General features: G+C 35.4%; 1 protein-coding gene across 22 annotated transcripts in view; it reads right to left on the reverse strand.

Annotated features, from left to right (window-relative positions):
- ARB2A (ARB2 cotranscriptional regulator A) overlaps nucleotides 1–21,549 on the reverse strand; it is a 419,837-nt gene that overhangs the window by 296,166 nt on the left and 102,122 nt on the right. For 16 of the 22 annotated variants that reach the window (XM_086413086.1, XM_086413082.1, XM_086413083.1 and 13 more), the window contains 2 exons: nucleotides 8,250–8,315; nucleotides 2,921–3,112 (listed from right to left, as the gene is read on the reverse strand). In XM_086413086.1, the coding sequence (XP_086269212.1) occupies nucleotides 2,921–3,112; nucleotides 8,250–8,315 (258 nt within the window). The remainder of the gene's footprint in view (nucleotides 1–2,920; nucleotides 3,113–8,249; nucleotides 8,316–21,549) is intronic. The other 6 variants (XM_086413098.1, XM_086413091.1, XM_086413084.1 and 3 more) reach the window with 1 other exon arrangement.

The following is a 21,549-nucleotide window of genomic DNA, read 5'->3' on the forward strand; positions in this document are numbered from 1 at the left end:
GATTGTTAAACACTGAAAATATTAGCTATGGCAATCTGAGAAGCACTATGGGAATTTATCAAATATGTACTATTCCTCCAATGTGAAATCTTAATATATTTTTAATAAATAAGTTCTTAAGTATCTAAACTACAAGGATTGGAATATCTGTAGTTTTCAAGCTGTGACTCATGGTGCCCAAGGGTCAGGGAAGAAATCTCAGGAGCTATTGTGGAAGTGGTGCCAGTCTTCACTTCTGCTTCTACCAAAGTGACAAACACAAGTTTTGTTTTGTTTTTTACAAAACAATTCACTTAGAGGCAGGGTTCTACTATTGGGAAAAAGTTTTAACCTTACCATTATATGACTCCTATTTTGGGACCTTTAATATTATACTAAAAATCTGCAAGGAATATAGCATAAATATATTAACACTGAATAGAGATAATATTGTCTGGCCTGCAAAATATCAGAATTTACTTCAGTTGTGATATGAAAATTGACAGACCATGGAAAATAGAATAGTGGCTCCCTGCCTTTCATAACAGAGAAGGCAATGGCACCCCACTCCAGTACTCTTGCCTGGAAAATCCCATGGGTGGAGGAGCCTGGTGGGCTGCAGTCCATGGGGTCGCGAAGAGTCAGACATGACTGAGCAACTTCACTTTCACTTTTCACTTTCATGCATTGGAGAAGGAAATGGCAACCCACTCCGGTGTTCTTGCCTGGAGAATCCCAGGGACGGGGGAGCCTGGTGGGCTGCTGTCTATGGGGTCGCACAGAGTTGGACACGACTGAAGCGACTTAGCAGCAGCAGCAGCAGCCTTTCATAAACTACAGAAACATTTCTTTAAATAATCTTAGAAAAAAAGAGACCAAAAAATAAAAACAAGAGGGGCAGGGGCTAATCTGATTTAAAAGAAAGAATGAGACAGCTTCTTTCTCCTAATTAGTCTTCCTCTTCCTGCTTCCTAAAATTCCATTGTTTCCCCTACCTGTCTGTACACCCTCCAACCACATACAAACATGGAGCAGCCCATGAAGAATCACCAGGGAAATACCATGAAAAGGCAAAGCTGACGGAATACAAATCACTATATCTAAATTAAAAAAAGATAATCATTTTTAAATGTTCATCATGTAGAAAGTTACCAGAATGACGTTCATAAAATCGAGAATAAAGTATATAACCTGAAATTTTCAAAGTATACAACATAAACACTAAATACGAAAGAACTCAGAAATGAGCTGTATTTTTTTCCAGGAATCATGAGTTGCTCTGATTGAGAAAAGCAGAAAAAAGTCAAGACAATGAAATGCCATAACCCCTCCAATGTATATTTCTACTTAAAAGAACGAACTGACTGACTGTTCTAATGAAACTTCCTCCCTCTTGTTTGGGATCTCAACAGATAGTTTGTTCAAAGGTATTTGAGATGGTTTCCCCTATACTCTTTCACTTCAGAAAACCTTATACCAGAACATTTTAGGATGGGAAAGGCTTAGTTATCTACTAGCACAGACAATATAACTTACATAAAATATTTTACCAAGCACCTATATGTACGAATATCTGATTTTCTTCACTGAATTATATTTTCAAGTATTCACTGAATTGTGATCACATTTCACATACCGTGTTCTTAAAATACATTGACAGGGTCTGTTCTAAACATAAACTAATATGCCAGAGTGTAAGTTTATTTCACTATTCATAACCTGAAATATAAAAGTTTAATAACAAATTAAGTGAATTACTTCAAAATAAACTAAATTTATTTTAGTTACTTAAGTTCTAATTAAAAAACACACCACTGAAATTTGCAACCAATCAGAAGTGATATTTTTGTGTTCTTTGCATATCTATGAAGACTGAAACAAAATATACAATTCACCTATGAAATTCTACTTACAGAATTTTAAGTGTCTCAAAATCTATTAACAAAATATTCTTTAGGAGCTGAGCTGGGCTCTAATCTTATTATTTCAGAGTTAAAGTAAGAAACATATTATCTTTCACCTTTGCATTCATTAGTGTATGAAATAATTCCCTATCTCTTTCAATTACAAAAATAAAATAATGTAGCTCTTATAAAGCATACATGGACACATATATTCCTAAATAACTTTACATTCCTATATTAAAGTTTTATAAGTAAAGATGCCACTTTATTTTTTTTCTGAAGAAAATTTCTACTCACATGTGAAAGTAAACCAACTTTGCAAAGTTTAACTATTCATTGGAGAACTTAAGAATGAGACAGTAAAACAAATCACCAAACATTAGGATGTAACAAAGCTAGGTCAGAAAAAGCAATTTCACTACCACAGGAAAGAAAATCTTGAACACAATTTTAGAATACCAACTTCTAAAAAGTTTGAATTCAAGTAAGAATAAAATAATTCAGTAAATACTACAATTTACCATCTTGTGTTTATCTTATTCTTAAGCACTGTATTTGTGGGTTCTAAAGAGTTTTTATTTATTTATTTTTAATGACAGAAAAATGCTGAGTTATTCCAACTCTTTTTTTTTTAAAGAATAAAATAATAATTTAATGTAGCAGGCTTCCTTTAGTTTTTAACTTCACTAAATCAGGTAGGCGAAGATTTATAAAAGCAGTCATTTTTTTCAGAAGTATTTTCAGTAATACTGATATTTAAAAGTGGTATTTCATGCAATAAGAAACAAAAATTAGAACTGAAAATACTCGTTTCAAAGACAGTATCTAAATCGCTGTAGACTGAAGATGTCTTTTTTTTTTTTTTGCTGTAACTGCAAAATAATGCAGAATAATCTTTCGCTACAAGTAAAATGGTTAACAATTTAAAGATAAGGCTATGTTTAGGAAAGATTTTTTAAAAGACATGATAAAATAATTTATAACACATAATAAAACAGCTATAAAATGCCAAAAAATATAAAGGAAATTGCACTTACATCCATAGCTCTCTTAATAAAAGGGATCTGTGTGCCACTGTCCAGATCTTCATTTATAATAAGCCTTCTAGCCCACTGACCTGCCCTGACAACACCACTACCATGAATTAAAACCATCAGTTTCTGTGGATTTGTCAAAGCATCCTCACTCATAAAGATAAAACTCTTTGGTTCACTTTCAGTGGCATCTACCTGTAATTAAAAAAAATTAAATAATAAATGTTTTTTGATCATAGACACAAATGAGAAAACAACTAGTGGTTAATACAAATTATAGAACAGCTATTAGAGAATTATGGAAGTAAAAAACTTTAAAATAAAATTATTCATTAGAGATTAACACATATAAGGTAGAGGAGCAAAAAGACATGATAGTAATTAAAATATAAAAATATGGAAAAGAATACTGGAACTATGTCTTTCTCCATTGCTACTGTATATCAGTATTATATTATCATTACAAAAAAGAAAAATTTTTAAGTGCTTCCTATAATGTAGATACTATGCTAAATATTTTTAAAACATTATTTCAATTAATCACAATTCTATTAAAGTGGGACTATTATTATATTCGTTTATAGACAAAGAAGTTGAGGCCTGGAGAGTTTAAATAACTCGCCCAAGTCACACAGCTATTAAGCCTATAAGTCATAACAGAAATATGCTGTGTCTAAAATAAACAGAAAACCCAATTGGAGAATACACATATTGGAAAACCATATATTAGTGAGGAAAACTACTAAGCTTTTAACAAATGTAGGAAAGGGAACTATTTAAAAATTCAAACACCAACTATTCTATGTAAATGGACTTTGACATTTTATTCAGACTGTGAACACAGGATTATATAACAAATACTTTGTGAAATAATACTATCTGTATACTTTGATAACCTTATGTAACTTAGTTACTTATAGAATGAAAAGTGAATATTTTTAGTTATTTTGATTATACATAATATTTAGGTTTAAATTAGATTCAGATTTGAAAAAGTCAGAGAATTTTAGGAAACAGTAACTTCCCAACATTTTATTACATATGCCATAACATGCCCTAAGTGGTATTTCTCATCAGCAGTGGCAAGTAACAATGAATGGTAGACTTTGTTTGACCAGGTCAGAGCCCGAAGTTAATATCTTGACAGGTGATTGATAAACACATCCTCAAATAGAGGTCAATTCATATGCTGGGCAATGCAATAGCATCTCACTTCATCAACAGTATATATTCATAAAATTATCAAAATAATAAAGAAAAAAAATACCATTAAATGCCCTGGATTCCAAACGGGCCCAGCGACTACTTCTGGGACAAGACAAAAATTAAAATTTTTGTACTTCTAAAACAATCAGACTGGTCAGTAATAGATGCTTAGCCACCTGTGTACACACAGCACAAAAGGTAATTATTATAGCAAGTAGGGCATGGCCACAGGCTTACGAAAAAAATGCATCTTGTCAGTGAGGCCTTCTCTGACCACTCCATTTAAACACTTCCCGAAGAAGTCTCTACTATCAACCTCTTTTATTTTCCTCCATAGCACATAATGCAACCTAATATGCTTTACTTTATATCTGTTTATATATTTGTTTAATAACCATCTGTTTCCTCTACTAACGTACAGGAAGGCACAGACCTGTGTCTCCAGTATATTACCAGATGTACAGAAGAAAGGCTGGCACATTGTAGGCACTAAGTCATATAAGAATGAATAAACTTTTGGACTAAAGAATCTTAATCAAGCCTCACCAGTGACTTCCTTTAGATAAAAGGCATTTAACTAAACAATGTGTCCTCTTAACTTGGGTGTAATACTTGACTGGCTCAGAAAGCAGAAATGAAAGATTAAACTAATGCGTGACTACAGAGAATTTTCAAAGACTACACAATGCTTAGAATCAAAATGACATAACTGTATCTTTATTAGTAGTAATTAAATATGATGCAAGAGAGTAGGAAATACAACACTACCACAGGTGATGTCTAGAATAAACAAATTACTAGAATAACAATAGATACGACGGAAGTCATAAAGGAAGAAAAGTGGATGGGAGACAGAGCAAGACAGAGTAAAACCAAATCTGAAAAGAAAAACTCCCTTTTACCTAGTAACATTATAAGAGAAGAGAGGAATCATTCAGTTAAAACAGCTTGAAAAAAGAAAGAAAATGGTAATAAGAACAAAAGAAAAATGAAAAGGCAAAGCTGTCAGTGAATAATAAAACAGAGGCCACAGAGGTTTCCAGTCACTCATTTACCAAAAAGTATGTCTAAATAGGCGCAAATAAGAGAGTCTCTTAAAGTCAGTGATGGATCCTGGTATATATGGAAATGGACGTCTGTTTATCCTAATGAAAAAAAACCCTAGCTATAGACTTTCTAAAAGGTGCTGATCACTGTTCTTTTTTTTATTCTACAAAGTCCGCTGAAACCAAGCACCTCAGTTTTTAAAGGTGGAATTAAATTCCACAGTAATCACTTTAAAACTGGAAGGGTACTTATTTTCTGAAGGTAAACATGTGTTTTTTTAATATTACAATACTGTTCAAGAATTTTTTAAGGGGCAACAAGTTAAGGGAGCTATGAGCAAATGAACAAAAATTTTACTTGAACATCCAAAAATGCTGATTTTAAAAATATCAGAACATTAGATTATTTAAGGAACAAAAAATGAACAATGTAATACTATTAATGATAAAGGAGTAAAAGCAGTATTTAAGATGGTAATTGAATAATATTCATCTCAAAAAAATGCAGAACTGTGATTCTGCAGTTGATCATTTACTTTCAAGTTATGCTAATTTAAAACAGAAAAATAGCTAAATGAATAAAATAAAGTTTTCTTCATTAAGTCTTTTTTTTTTTTTTTTTTTTAACTTTCTGGCTGCATCTCGTGGCATGGATGTGTGGATCTTAGCACTTCGGCCAGGGATCGAAACCACGCCCCCTGCACTGTAAGCACAGAGCCTTAACCACTGGACCACCAGGGAAATCTGTAACTTTCGAAATGGCTGTTCCGAAGCCATTTATCTTCTAATAATGGTAATTTACTAAGGTGAGCTTTCATTAAGGAATACACATAAAGGTCATTCCAGTGTACCGCCTCTATTATAGACAAATCAATGCCTAAGACCAATTGGTCAGCAGGTAACAATTCATTTTGGGATACTTATGAAAATCACTAATTTTGAAGTTTATTTAAATATGATTGAATAAATCAAATGAAAATCTGTAGTCAACTCATGTATCCAATATTCTACACAAGAGTGAAATACTAAAATTGAGACTATTTTGTACCTATTTATGTGAGGTGGAGAGTAAATGTGATCATGTTTACATGGAGAGACATGATCATGACCTTTACTGGCAAATCATGGTCTTCTACAGAGTGCTATCAATCAAAAAGAATTCTTGCCTTATTAAATATTTCAACTATAAAACTAAAACTTAGTTCATCATCAGTAAAAGAAAGAAAATTTGGTGGTATATCTTTAGAAAAAAAAATGAACAAAAAATAAACCCCACTCTCACTGCTAGCTTTGGGATTTAAAAGAACTCAGGAGAAAACTAATACTTTAGGGAAGAAGAATCTCATAATTATATAAAATACGTTATGATAACTTAAGGACAGATTAATTTGCTAAAATGAAAAAATCGCTTCTTTTTCATTTACAAAACTAGGAAATCTTTACTAACCAAATTGGTCATAATGGTTGTTATAGATCTCATACAATGAAAAGCTTTCTCTGTGTAACATTAGATTTAAATTTAAATAAGAGGAAAATAATTTAAGTCCTTCTAAATCTAATCTCAGGCTTTCTACACAAAAATGAAACAATTATGTAACATGACAGATATGGCCAATTATCTTGTAATTTGTTCTAGAAACCCAGGGAATTAAACTGAGTTTAAAGGTTCAATGGAACTAGAAGTATTGCAAAGTTAAAGGACTCAATACTAATTAATTGTGCTGTAACAATGGATTAACCTAAGGCTCTTTAAGTATCATTCATCAGAAGCTTCAAAAGACATAGAATTAACAAAAAAAGGAGACTGGACAAAGTGACAAAATTCTGCCTTGACTTTCCAGAAGACCAAATTCAACGTATAATTTTAATAGAGTGAGACACTAGATGCAAAGTCAAAAACAAAACAAGAGGTGTGAATCCAGAAAACAACTTTTATATTCATTCTCAAAAAAGATACTAAAATCTTGGTTCTCACACAATTCAAAAGGAAGGAAAGTTTTCAAATAAACGAATGTTGGCCTAGTCATTACGTAGAATAATACTGCATTGACTAGTATGCCACTAGCATGTAGAGCAGTGCCTGGCATCCTAAAATAAATATTTGTCGAATGAATGAATAAATTGATAAACGATTAACAATATGACCTAGTACTTGAGGTTATCTATAGAAAGTTAAATATAAAATAGAGATTAAAAAAAAAATCAACCTATGGAAGTAATTTGGGAGGATGGATAGTATTAAAAAATTCTAAATCCCTCCACTTGATAGTAGAATAACACTACCCAAAGAATTTTAAAATTTCACGCAAAATTTCATGTAGACTAAATTATTAATATTGTAAGTTTTGTGCCTTAAATAACTTTCATGAAGTCTTTGAGGTTCATAAAGATTGTAAAATCAGAGAACTGTCTAGGACAGTAAAGATCACCTCATCTAGTCTATCATCATCTCACACACAAGGTTACTATTTCTTCATTCAAAAGCTCAATATTTCATACTGTACACTAAAAACAAAAAAGCTCTTTTGAGAAACTGAATCTGAGAACAAATTTCAAACTTTTCACTCTGAAATGGCAAAATATGCAAAATTTGAAAAAAAAAAAAAAACTTCCACTAAGGAGAGGAGTAGTGTTATGAAAAAGAGTAAATCTGGGGATGTTCAGAGGAAATAACACAGAAATGAAACACACAGTTTAAAATAATCAAGAAATAATTAAAATGAAAGCAAATGTCTAATGCAAGAAAAAGCACATAGGTTTACTCAAATAAACATGTAAAAATAAATTATACCAATGAAATGAGAAAGGGTAGAGGAAAGAGTAGTTCTTTTGTGACATCACTTTCAAAAAAGACTGAAAATCAGTATTTCTTTACTTTACACTAAAGAATATTACTTTTTAAGAACTATTACACACAATGAGATGAAGTATAATGACAGGCATTTAATATTATCTTTATCAATATCAAAACATTAGGATCTTAACATTTAAACTTATCACAGGTAACCCAAAACAAAAGTTTTCTTTGAATTGAAAATATTTTATTTGGAACTATAAATACTTTTAAAAATTGGACTTACTGGAATAGATATTTTTTTCAAATTACAGTCCTTTTCCAGAAGCTCATATACGTACTTCGTGATGATCTAAGTAGGAAAGAAATAACATTAAAATACAATGTTATCCATTATCAAAATTCACATAAATTATTAAAATTTATTGCTCTGAATGAGTATTTATCTTGAAATATTTTCATCCTAAATTAACTGATTCTTTACTGGTTTACTTCCTGCTGCTGGGTATTGAAAAACTATGGACCTTAGTATTAAGGATTGAAAGTAGTTAAACTCAAAAATACATAAAGACTTTCTATTTTACAAAGCAATATTCTAAGCATATTTTTTTTCAGTATTTCTAGAATTCTCTATCCCCCAAAACTTCCCCTCATGACTCTGAATCCTAACACTTCACTTGCATTCAATGAATCAAAGAGAGAAAAGTCAGAGGTATTCTAAACAGAAAAGGAAAACCGATTGAGCGAAGTCAGGCACCAGTTAGTACTACCAGTTACAGTAGGCAGAAACATACCTCCCCAAAGATGTCTAGGTCCTAACTCCTGCAACCTGGTAATATGTTACATTCAGTTCAGTTCAGTCGCTCAGTTGTGTCCGACTCTTTGCGACCCCATGAACTGCAGCACAACAGGCCTCCCTGTCCATCACCAAGTTCCGGAGTTCATCCAAACTCACGTCCATAGAGTCAGTGATGCCATCCAGCCATCTCATCCTGTGTCGTCCCCTTCTCCTCCTGCCCCCAATCCCTCCTAGCATCAGGGTCTTTTCCAATGAGTCAACTCTTCGCATGCAGTGGCCAAAGTACTGGAGTTTCAGCTTTAGCATCAGTCCTTCCAAAGAACACCCAGGACTGATCTTTAGAATGGACTGGTTGGATCTCCTTGCAGTCCAAGGGACTCTCAAGAGTCTTCTCCAACACCACAGTTCAAAAGCATCAATTCTTCGGTGCTCAACTTTCTTTGTAGTCCAACTCTCACATCCATACATGACCACTGGAAAAACCATAGCCTTGACTAGACGGATCTTTGTTGGCAAAGTAATGTCTCTGCTTTTGAATATGCTATCTATGTTGGTCATAACTTTCCTTCCAAGGAGTAAGCATCTTTTAATTTCATGGCTGCAATCACCATCTGCAGTGATTTTGGAGCCCAGAAAAATAAAGTCTGATACTGTTTCCACTGTTTCCCCATCTATTTGCCATGAAGTGATGAGACCAGATGCCATGATCTTAGTTTTCTGGATGTTGAGCTTTAAGCCAATTTTTTCACTCTCCTCTTTCACTTTCATCACATGGTGGCAAAAGTAACTGTGTTGATATGATTAATGTGAAGAACCCAAGATGAGGGAGATTAACTTGTATTATCTAAGTGGGCCCAATTTAATCATATAAATCCTAATAAGTAAAAGATTACAGAAGAACAGTATGTCACAAAGATGCAAAGTGAGAAGGCCTTAAAGGCTATTGCTAGTTTTAAAGATGCAAGAAGGAAACAATGAGCCAGGAAATCAGGTAGCCTTTAAAAGGCAGGATGAATCTCAGTTTAGAGTCAGTAAGAAAACAAGACTGAGGTCCTACTCTTGGAAGGAACTGGTTTCTGCCAACAACTCAAAGAAGTAGTAACTGGATTCATTCCCTAGAAAGAAAGAAATAGCCTGTCTAATACCTTGAGTTTAGTCTGGTGACATGCATACTGAACTTCTGACCCCAAGAACTGTAATGATAATACACTTGTTTTGTTTTAACTTATGGTAAGTTGTTACAGCAGCAATAGAAAACTAATATACTATTTCTATTAAGGAAAGTAAAGAGAGTGAAGAAAGAAATGTCTGGAATAAAAATGATGATTTAATACACTTTAATGGTCAGTTTAAGAAGTGTTCCAAAAATATCTTTAATCATCTATGCACACTATCTCAGGTAATCATTTTAGCAGCAACATAATTAAAAGTCAAATTTTATGACACAAAATCAGATTTTTTTTTTTAGAAAATTAAGATTGCTTTGGTGTTGTCTTCTGTAATCTAAAATAAGATTCCCTATCCTGCTTTCTCGAAGAAGTTCAAAATCCCTCCTTCTCTGTATACATATTCATTCATTTTAGAAACAGTATATTAGATGTGTGCTAGAAGAGCTTTATCTTGGCTGACTAAAGTAATTTCAAAAGCTATGACACGAAACTATCAATAGAACTAGGCAATAATCTATTAGTTATTAATTGAAGAGCACTCCAATGGCAGAAAGTTCAGGGGAACTAAAGAGCTTCTTGATGAGGGTGAAGGACGAGAGTGGAAAGGCTGGCTTAAAACTCAACATTCAAAAAAACTAAGATCGTGGCATCTGGTCCCATCACTTCATGGCAAACAGAAGAGGAAAAAGTGGAAGTGGTGACAGATTTATTTTCTTGGGCTCCAAAATCACTGTGGATGGTGACTGAAGCCATGAAATTAAAAGATGCTTGCTCCTAGGGCAAAAGGCTATGACAAACCAAGACAACATATTAAAAAGCAAAGATATCACTTTGTCAACAAAGGTCTGTTTAGTTAAAGCTATGGTTTTTGCAGTAATCATGCATGGATGTGAGAGCTGGACCATAAAGAAGGCCGAGCGCTGAAGAATTGATGCTTTTGAACTGTGGTGCTGGAGAAGACTCTTGAGAGTCCCTGGGACTGCAAGATCAAACCAGTCAATCCTAAAAGGAAATTCACCCTCCATGTTCACTGGAATGACTGATGCTGAAGCTGAAGCTCCAAAGTTTGGCCACCAGATGCAAAGAGCTGACTCATTGGAATAGACCCTAATGCTGGGAAAGATTGAGGACAGGAGGAGAATGGGGTGACAGAGGATGAAATGGTTAGATAACATCACTGACTCAATGGACATGAGTTTGAGCAAACTCTGGGACATGGTAAAGAACAGGGAAATCTGGCGTGCTGTAGTCCATGGGGTCGCAAAGAGTCGGAGACGACTTAGTGACTGAACGACGAACAACTTGTATTTCATGCAGAATTTAAAATTATGCTCATTATACCTTTGCCAGAAAGTGGCAGTATTATAGACCTGAAAGAGCCAAGTAAATATGTGTAGGAGGAAATATGCATGAAATTATATAATGGGTTACAACTTCAAGAGAAATGGTTTAACTAAATGAGATTAGCTAAAATGAGCGGGTTATCGTTTCTAAAAATTTCCTTCTATGAAATCATAAAATATCCTTACATTTAAAGCAACAATAGAACCAGTCAAACTTAACTCAAACTCAAATGAATTCTACACTATGCAAAATACTTATAAGACATAATTTGATAATTAAAAAACTATCTTGTCAGGTTGTGCCTTATGTAAATGTGAAATACACAGTATAGTTAATTCTCAATTTCATACTACAATATACAACAAAAATTCAAAACTGGTTACACTGATGTTGAAAAACTTTATAGGGCAAGTATTTGTTCTAATAAAACCATACATCAAGCAGAGTTGGAGAAACTCTACCTAACTTGCCCAGTTTGCTTTGCTCTCCAAGTTCTGACTCCAGCAAAAAAGCAACCATAGATTAAACCATTTATCTGATGGGCAGTTCTCTCTGCTTGGGATGTTCTCCTCCACCCTAGCCATCCTTTAAGAAATAGATCATATGTCAGCTACTTTAGGTGACTTTTTTCCTGCCTCCTCCCAACCCCCCAACGTAAGACAAAATGTCCCACCTCTATGCTCCTCTGGACATGCATGGCGATTTGAGTATGATATTATTGGCTTGTCTGTTACCTGACTAGTCTGAGAATACTAAAATTTAAGTACCTCACCTTATTCTTCCTTGTATCCACACAGGATAGTATCTGATATATTCTCTTCACTGTTCATTCTGTCTACATCCTTCTAGGGAGATAACTGTTTCAGATTTTTTTTTTAAATCCTTCTAACTGCTGAATTGAGGCTTAAAGAAAGAGCAGGATTCACAGCCTTACAGCTTAAGAAGGATACAGTCTGTATTTAGAAAAGTCAACAAGTGAAAAGATAATATTTTAAAAAAAGATGAAAAAGGTATCTCTTCCCAAATGTAATCTATGTTCAAATATTCACTAAAATCATTGTTTCCAGTGAAGTTTGTACAGGGGAAAGAAAAGGCTTAAGAGACTAAGATGAATGAGCTAAGGTAAAATCTTCATTCTAATAAGAAACAAGGGAATTTCTGATTTTCTGGTCTGAAATATGAAGAGCTTGAAAACAGTCACTCCTACCCTAACAAAAAGAAAAAAAGCTGAACAAACTAAAAACTAATGACTCTTCTTAGATCCATCAGAAAACTGAGGTCACAGAGCAAACTGCTTCCCCGAAAACTGGACAAATGGGCAGATACAGAGAATCAGGACTTACTGGTATCAAAAGCCAAGTGTTAGCTCAAGTGAGTCCTGGGGGAGGAACACTTTCAACTATAATTGATTAATTTCTGGAGGTTCAGTATGAATATTAGCTTAAGAACAAAAAACTAGGAGAAGGCTCAGCCTTAAAGAAGGATTCCTGAAACTTCTATGAGTTGTACCTCTACAAGCCTCACCAGGTTCTCACTATGAAAATTAGATGAAAATTAGAGAAAACTTCTCACCTCTTTATGGCAGAGGAAGAAAAAAAATGATTTAACAATACTACTGAACTCTGTTCTCCTTAATAAGGCCTAGCCACAAGGAGAACCATTTCACTAGAGCCTAACTGACATAGGGGAAGCAAAAGATTCACTAAAAGACTGAGACCTAATCACAGGACTACAGAAAGTTCCCTTCTACCCCTCCCCACATTACCACCAAATCAATAAGGTCCCTTTAAAATAACAAGGAATGAGATATAGCTAAAAGAACTGCAAGGTTCACCACTATTTAAGATCTCCAGGAACATTTAAAGACAACAGGGAAAACAAAAACAAGGATAGAAGAAAAAACTTTAGCCTTGGCCACAAGAGCTACAGCAAATAGTAAACACAGACTGACTCCTAGCCAGATAAACGTAACACTTTACACTAAAGACATATCTACCAAAGTTTCTTTTACTCAACACACCATGTCCAAATTTCAACAAAAAAAAATGACCAGAAACACTACAAGGCAAAAAGAAACAACCTGAAGAGACAAATCAAGCACCAGAAAATGCGTAATTATCAGAATTGGAATTTAAAACAATAATAAGCAATATGCCAAAGGATTTATTGAAAAAGTTGACAACATTAAAGAACATGTGAGTAACATAAGCTGAGAGCTGAAAACTCTTAGGAAAGAGTCAAAAGAAAATGTTAGATCAAAAACACTGTTAAACCAAAATGAAGAATGCCTTTGATGGGCTCATGAGTAGACTAGACATGGCCAAGAAGAAAATCATAGAGTTTTAAGATGTAACAGTAGACACTTTCAAAACTGAAATGCAGAGAGGAAAAAAAAAAAAAAAAAAAGATGGAACAGAATATCTGAGAATTGAAGAATAATTACAAAATGTTTAACATATGCATAATAGTAATTTCCAGTAGTCATGTATGGATGTGAGAGTTGGACTGCAAAGAAAGCTGAGCACCGAAGAATTGATGCTTTAGAACTGTGGTGTTGGAGAAGACTCTTGAGAGTCCCTTGGACTGCAAGGAGATCCAACCAGTCCATTCTAAAGGAGATCAGTCCCGGGTGTTCTTTGGAAGGAATGATGCTAAAGCTGAAACTCCAGTACTTTGGCCATCTCATGCAAAGAGCTGACTCATTGGAAAAGACTCTGATGCTGGGAGGGATCAGGGCAGGAGGAGAAGGAGACGACAGAGGATGAGATGGCTGGATGGCATCACCAACTCAATGGACATGAGTTTGGATGAACTCTGGGAGTTGGTGATGGACAGGGAGGCCTGGCATGCTACAATTCATGGGGTCGCAAAGAGTCGGATACGACTTGAGCGACTGAACTGAACTGAACTGAATACCAGAAAAAGAAAGAAAAGAACAGAGGAACTATTTGACATAATAATGGCTGAGAATAGTCCAAAATCAATGACAGACACAAAACCACAGGCGTGGGTGATCCAAAGAACTCCAAGAAGGATAAATACCAAAGCTATACCTGGCCATATAATATTAAAACTGCACAAAACCAAACCCAAAGAGAAAACCTGGGAAGAAGCCAGACCAAAGGTCTGGAGAGATCTGGAGGAGAAAGGGATGTGGGAAACTTTACCAACAGAGGAGAAAAGATAAGAAGTATACCAGATAAGAAATATACCAGACTTCTCTTAGGAACCACGTGCCCAAGAAGAAAGCAGACTGAAATATTGAAAACATTTAAAGAAAAAAGAGTCACCAATCTAAAATTCTATATCCAGTGAACTTATCCTTCAAAGATGAGAAATAAAGACTTTCCTAGACAAAAAATGAGGGATTTTTTTGCAAGCAGATCTACCACAGGTAATGTTAAAATAAGTTATTCAGAAAGAAAGAAAATCACATAGGTCAGAAATTAGGATGTACATAAAGAAAGGAAGGGTATTAGAAACGAATATATTAACATAAAATAATTTTTAAATTTTTTCTTATTTTTAATTTACCTAACAGATAACAGTTTGTTGAAAATAACAGCAACAATGCTTTTGATAAGAAAAATGAATGACAACAAGATTATAAGGTATGTAAGGGAGAAGCTGAGAATACTCTGTTAGAAGGTAATCATACTACCCAAGAAGTCGTACAGTAGTATTTGAAAGAAAAACTGGAAAGAAAAATTACTACACCTGATATTTTTTTCTGGATTTTCTTTCTGGATTTTTTTGATTCCTAAGGAGTACCATACAGCTAAAATTAAATGAATCCACAATGGAAGACAAAGGAAGCAATTTTGAGATTATACATTCATGAAATCGATCCCTGAGATACCCACAGAATAATGTTCTCTAAGAAGAGTGGTCAAACTAGACTTTTTTCTAGCTCACCCTGCAGTAATTATTAGCTTGGGACTTAGAATCATTTATAATAAAGATCCACCCTATAAGCTACCTATTTAAAAAACAACAGCATCTTTTTCTCTTAATGTCCTATTTATCCTAACTATACATCCTATCCTAGCTCCCTCCTAGGAAGGGATGGAGGGAGGGGAGGAAATAAGGAAGGAGAGATGGAGGAAGGGAGAAACAGAAGGAAAGCAGGCGGAAGAAAAAAAAAAGCCTTACTAATTAAGGTTTGATACTGTGCAATAATGTCAGTGTGGCAAACCTAAAAGGGCTACTCTAGCTTCTTTACATTAAAGACACTATGATGTGAATGGTGATAAGTTGTCTAATTAGAACTAAATCACATTTACCCTGAGTACATATTCTCTTAAGTCAGAACTACATACTAAATTTCACTAGAATTATCTCCAACACATCCTTACTTTTCCCCTTAAAACCTTTTATACTTCATTCTTGATGGGTACATTCTAAACTTTTAAAAAGTCTTTTGAAGTAACTGCTTTTTCAGCATATCTTTGAAATAAATTTCATTCCTCCAACTTTCAATTAACATTCCTTGGCGTTCTTAGTCTGTATCCCCAGCTGTCCCTCATTTAGATCAGCTTCAGATCATTTGCTCTCACATTTCCCTTTTACCTGCTCTAAAGAAAAGTCATTCTTTTTCTAATCCAACCTTACTTTCCTGTAGCCAGATTCTTAAGCAACTTACACCAACAGACTTGTAAGTGTATCCAGCTAACTACTGATATCTTCTCTTTTTTAAAAAATTTATTTAATTGGAGGCTATTTACTTTACAATATTGTGGTGGTTCTTGCCATACTCTCTTACAGATTTCACAGGCAACTCAAACTTCCTATGTTCAAAACTGACTCCATCTATACGTCTCCAAACCTATTCCTCCTCCAATGTGTTCATCCACTCTGCAGATGGTACCACCATCCACCTAACTGCTCAAGCTAGAAGCCTAAATGGGTTAACTCCTCATTCATCTTCCTCTTGCAATCAATCATCAAATTCCTCAAGCTAATCATGGAAGAGCTCCATCTCTACTAGCACCATTCCAGGTCATTCAAGTCCATCAACAGGTTACTATCTCTTCTTGGGCTGCTTCTGTTGCCTCCTTCTGCTATATCTATTATGGAAGATCTTCCTCCAGACCTTATTTTCTGTTAGCAGACACCCTTTACAAAGGCAGACCTAAAGATTTCTAGTGCGATGAGGATAGGACCTCAAACATTAAAACCAGCATGCCTTACCAGATCTGGCCCCTGCCAACTTCTCACATTTCATCTGATAGCCCTCTCTTTCTTCATTCTCCATATTATGTAGCCACAATGCCTTTTTTTTTTTTTTTAATTCTCAGATGTGTCAGGATCTTTTTAACCTCAGAGCCTTTGCAAATAATGTTGCTTTGCTGAGAATGCTTGTTCCATTCTTTACTCATTCAGCTTCAACATCCTCCTTGTCTGACCCTGAATCCATCCTCAAAGAATCTTGCATTCCTCCTACTTAATACTTAGATTATTAATAAAGTCTTTCCCAAGCTCTGTCTGTACCACTAGACTTAAAGCTTTTGGAAGAGGAGCATTTGTCTTAGGCTGAATGTCTAGGGCCTAGCTCATGTAATGACAATCAAATATTTTTTGGAATAAACAGTAATAATAATAATAGCAGACACATGCATAGTACTCACAGTAACATAACTTCCTTTAATAAATCTCCACTCCCTTAATCATCACAACAACCCAATAAAGGAAGAAACCAAAACATTTAAAAGTTTAGATAACTTACACAGCTAAATAAGTCACAGAGTTTGTATGGAAAACTAGGCTGTCTGTCTGTCTGGGAGTCTAGAATCTTTTTTCTGGACATATATTCCATCTCCTCTGTTACGTAGTCAATAAAGATGCTAAAGGAGAGTGGGATGTAAAACTGAAATTAAAGGCCTATTAGTAGCTTAACACCAGCAGGCAAGAACAGAAGCAAAAGGGATATTTAAGGCAGGTAAAGGAAAAACAGTAATTTTAATTGCCTGAATTAGGCCCTCTTAGTGTGTGAACAAATAAAGAAAGCTCTTTTGGATGTATAATGAAGTCAATGGACTCTTCTCAGAGAGTATTTTTTAAAAAGTTAATAAAATACAAAGGATTACCAAGGGAACCAATTATAGTGGGATACAGTTCAATTTTTTTAAATACCAGATCTTTGATATATTGTTACATATGTCCTTCATTATCAATACACTTTAGATATATCTAAAACTATAGTTTTATCATCTTAAAAACAGGTCATTTCTGTGAAAAACTCATAAAACTGCTAATATTAATATTTTTTATACCTACATTTATAATAAAAAGAAATGTAGCTTAGAGGTTAGAAAAATAAAGATGTAACTTTTATCCCATTGAGGTTCACAGACCCCAGGCCCTAAATCTTATCCCTGTGGTGTTAAGAATTCCTGGCCTAAACAGCATACCTGGAACCTACAAAGACTTTGCATAGGGCTCCTTGCCTTGGCCCAAAAGGGAAAAAAGTCAGACTGGCATCTTTTTTGAGATGTACACTATAAAAAATACTGCTCTCTCTTCATTTTCTGCCCACATAAAATTACATGCTTTTAGTTTCAATACTGGATATTTGCAGATGATGGGGCCACAGGACTGCTGCTGCTGCTGCTAAGTCATTTCAGTAGTGTCCGATTCTGTGTGACCCCATAGACGGCGGCCCACCAGGCTCCCCCGTCCCTGGGATTCTCCAGGCAAGAACACTGGAGTGGGTTGCCATTTCCTTCTCCAATGCATGAAAGTGAAAAGTGAAAGTGAAGTCGCTCAGTCATATCTGACTCTTAGTGACCCCGAGGACTGCAGGCTACCAGGCTCCTCCGTCCATGGGATTTTCCAGGCAAGAAAATCCCAGGGTGCCATTGCCTTCTCCAGCCACAGGACTGGAAAAGGTCAATTTTCATTCCAATCCCAAAGAAAGACAATGCCAAAGAATTATCAAACTACCACACAATTGTACTCATCTCACACGCTAGTAAAGTAATGCTCAAAATTTTCCAAGCCAGGCTTCAGCAATATGTGAACCATGCAAGTCCAGATGTTCAAGCTGGTTTTAGAAAAGTCAGAGGAACCAAAGATCAAATTACCAACATCCGCTGGATCATGGAAAAAGCAAGAGAGTTCCAGAAAAACATCTATTTCTGCTTTATTGACTATGCCAAAGCCTTTGACTGTGTGGATCACAATAAACTGTAGAAAATTCTGAAAGAGATGGGAATACCGGACCACCTGACCTGCCTCTTGAGAAATCTGTATGCAGGTCAGGAAGCAACAGTTAGAACTGGACATGGAACAACAGACTGGTTCCAAATACGAAAAGGAGTACGTCAAGGCTGTATATTGTCATCCTGCTTATTTAACTTATATGCAGAGTACATCATGAGAAATGCTGGTCTGGAAGAAGCACAAGCTGGAATCAGGACTGCCGGGAAAAACATCAATAACCTCAGATATGCAGATGACACCACCCTTACAGTAGAAAGTGAAGAAGAACTAAAGAGCCTCCTGATGAAAGTGAAAGAAGAGAGTGAAAAAGTTGGCTTAAAGCTCAACATTCAGAAAACTAAGATCATGGCATCCGGTCCCATCACTTCATGGCAAATAGATGGGGAAACAGTGGAAACAGTGGCTGACTTTATTTTTCTGGGCTCCAAAAATCACTGCAGATGGTGATTGCAGCCATGAAATTAAAAGACGCTTACTCCTTGGAAGGAAAGTTATGACCAAGCTACACAGCATATTAAAAAGCAGAGATGTTACTCTGCCAACAAAGGTCCGTCTAGTCAAGGCTATGGTTTTTCCAGTGGTCATGTACTGTAAAGACTGATGTTGAAGCTGAAACTCCAATACTTTAGCTACCTGATGTGAAGAGCTGACTCATTTGCAAAGACCCAGCTGCTGAGAAAGATTGAGGGCAGGAGAAGGGGACGACAGAGGACGAGATGGTTGGATGGCATCACTGACTCAATGGTCATGAGTCTGGGTTAACTCTGGGAGTTGGTGATGGACAGGGAGGCCTGCAGTGCTTCGGTTCATGGGGTCGCAGAGAGTCAGACACGACTGAGTGACTGAACTGAACTGGGCAGAAACGCTAGAGCCCAATTTTTCCTGTTACTCTTAATAACAAGATCTGTGCTTCAAAAACTAGAAGAATTATGAATCCATGGTTCTTGAAGTCAGTACTCAGGATAAAACCATCACTATGTCAGGCATCCAGGTAAAGCATTTCACTAACTTTTCATGATCTCTTCCTCTTTGCTTTTCACTCTGTTAAACCAGATGTCTATAAAAACTACCTCAAAGGCTTGAATGACATTGGGCTGATGTTTATAAACACACTCAAGGTGGTGCTAGCAGTAAAAAATCTGCATGCCAAGGCAGGAGATGCAGGTTCAATCCTTGGGTCGGGAAGAGTCCTGGAGGAGGGCATGGTAACCCACTCCAGTATTCCTGACTAGAGAATCCCATGGACAGAGGAGGCTGGCAGGCTATAGTCCGTGGGGTCTCAAAGTGTTGGACATGACTGAAGTGACTTAGCACACACACAAGGAAACACATTGTTGTTCACATATTGAAGGTATACCAACACATGAAAATAAAAGGTTTAATAATAGACATTAGTAAGCCAAAAAAAGAAACAAGTATATATCAAATATTGTATATGCAAAATAAATTTCTTATAAATTATTTACTCTACCTAAGGAAGTGCATTCACATAAAGAATAAGACTACACTGTGGCTAGGGACAAAAAAATAAAAATAAGCTAGACTAATATACTCAGAGTAGTCGTTGCTGTGTCATCTTAATTTGTGAAACTAAATAAATATCAGTAACTACATTGTAGATTAAAACTTGCCTCTTTATTCTTTTTCAAAGCAGGGTAACTATTCCCTACACTGCAGGATATGAAAACCATACTAATTTTACCACTCTCCACTTACCTTTACACATGGAAAGTTTCAACAATTCAACAAGAAAGTTCGTTTTTGAGTGAAAATAGGGGACACATCCGCTGAACATAATGCTATGGATTCTCCTGGTAACTACTATTCTGAAAAAGATGGCCTATCTTAAATCAGGAGATACTCTTTCATAACGTGTCCAATGTAGGGAATGGAAGACACATTTCTTTCAATCTTCCTGTTTCTTTCTTTCTTTTTTTTTTCATCTTTTATTTTTTTTTTAATTTTATTTTTAAACTTTACAATATTGTATTAGTTTTGCCAAATATCAAAATGAATCCGCCACAGGTATATCTGTGTTCCCCATCCGGAACCCTCCTCCCTCCTCCCTCCCCATACCCTCCCTCTGGGTCGTCCCAGTGCACCAGCCCCAAGCATCCAGCATCCTGCATCGAACCTGGACTGGCAACTCGTTTCATTCTACTATTTTATAAGCCAAAAAAAAAAAAACATATAAGAAATTGTTAGAGTTTGGCATTAGATTACTAGTATTTGGATTTTCCCTTTCACTATTAACAAATAAACAAGTGTATAAAATATATTCAACTGTTTCAGAGAATGGAAAACAGGAAATAATAAATCTGTGATCCCTGAGAGAAGGAAAGCAAAGAGGATGAGCCCCCAGCATCACCATGGTTTCTGCCTAAAGGCTATTTCTGGACTTTGGCCCAGGGAGGAGGAACCCAGGCCTCACCTAAGGAAAAGTAGATTTGAGCTCAGGGAAACTGAGGTCACTGGAGCTTGCAGGGCATAATACCAGAGATGACTCAGGAAATTATGCAGAAAAAGAGCAACAGAAATCTACAAATGAATTCCTGTCTTTGACTCTGCTCTTTGCATAGGGTTAAACTCCCAAAAAGCGAGAGTAAGCAAACTACTAAGAAAAAAATAAAAATTGAAAAGTTTAAAGATAAACAATTCAAATAGCTTTTATAAGGCTCTGAGATATCTGAGGGCAAACCAGCCAGGGTGAAAAGTCTTCTTCACTGAGTACTTAGGGGTATCTAGTAGTGGCCCAAGAAGGGACACACTTCAGGGTCAAAGGCTCTCAGAAGAGAGCTAAACTATCCCGAGTGGAACAGTTACTCAAGAGCTATTGTAACTAAGCCATAAACGAAGTCCACAAATGAACAATTCCACAATAAATCTAACTGTTCTTGAAAGAAAACTGAATGTTTTTTAAAGGCAGACAACAAGTTCCAGACACTCAGCATAACGTTCACCATCCAATACAAATTACTATAGACATTCACAGAAATAGGAAAATGTGATCTGTAATTTTTATAAGGAGTTATAGGGAGTGAAATCAGTCAATA

This window comes from Bos grunniens, chromosome 7, assembly GCF_055505025.1.
Source record: "Bos grunniens cultivar Pamir isolate PY7600 chromosome 7, Bosgru_T2T1.0, whole genome shotgun sequence".
Lineage (NCBI taxonomy): Eukaryota > Metazoa > Chordata > Mammalia > Artiodactyla > Bovidae > Bos > Bos grunniens.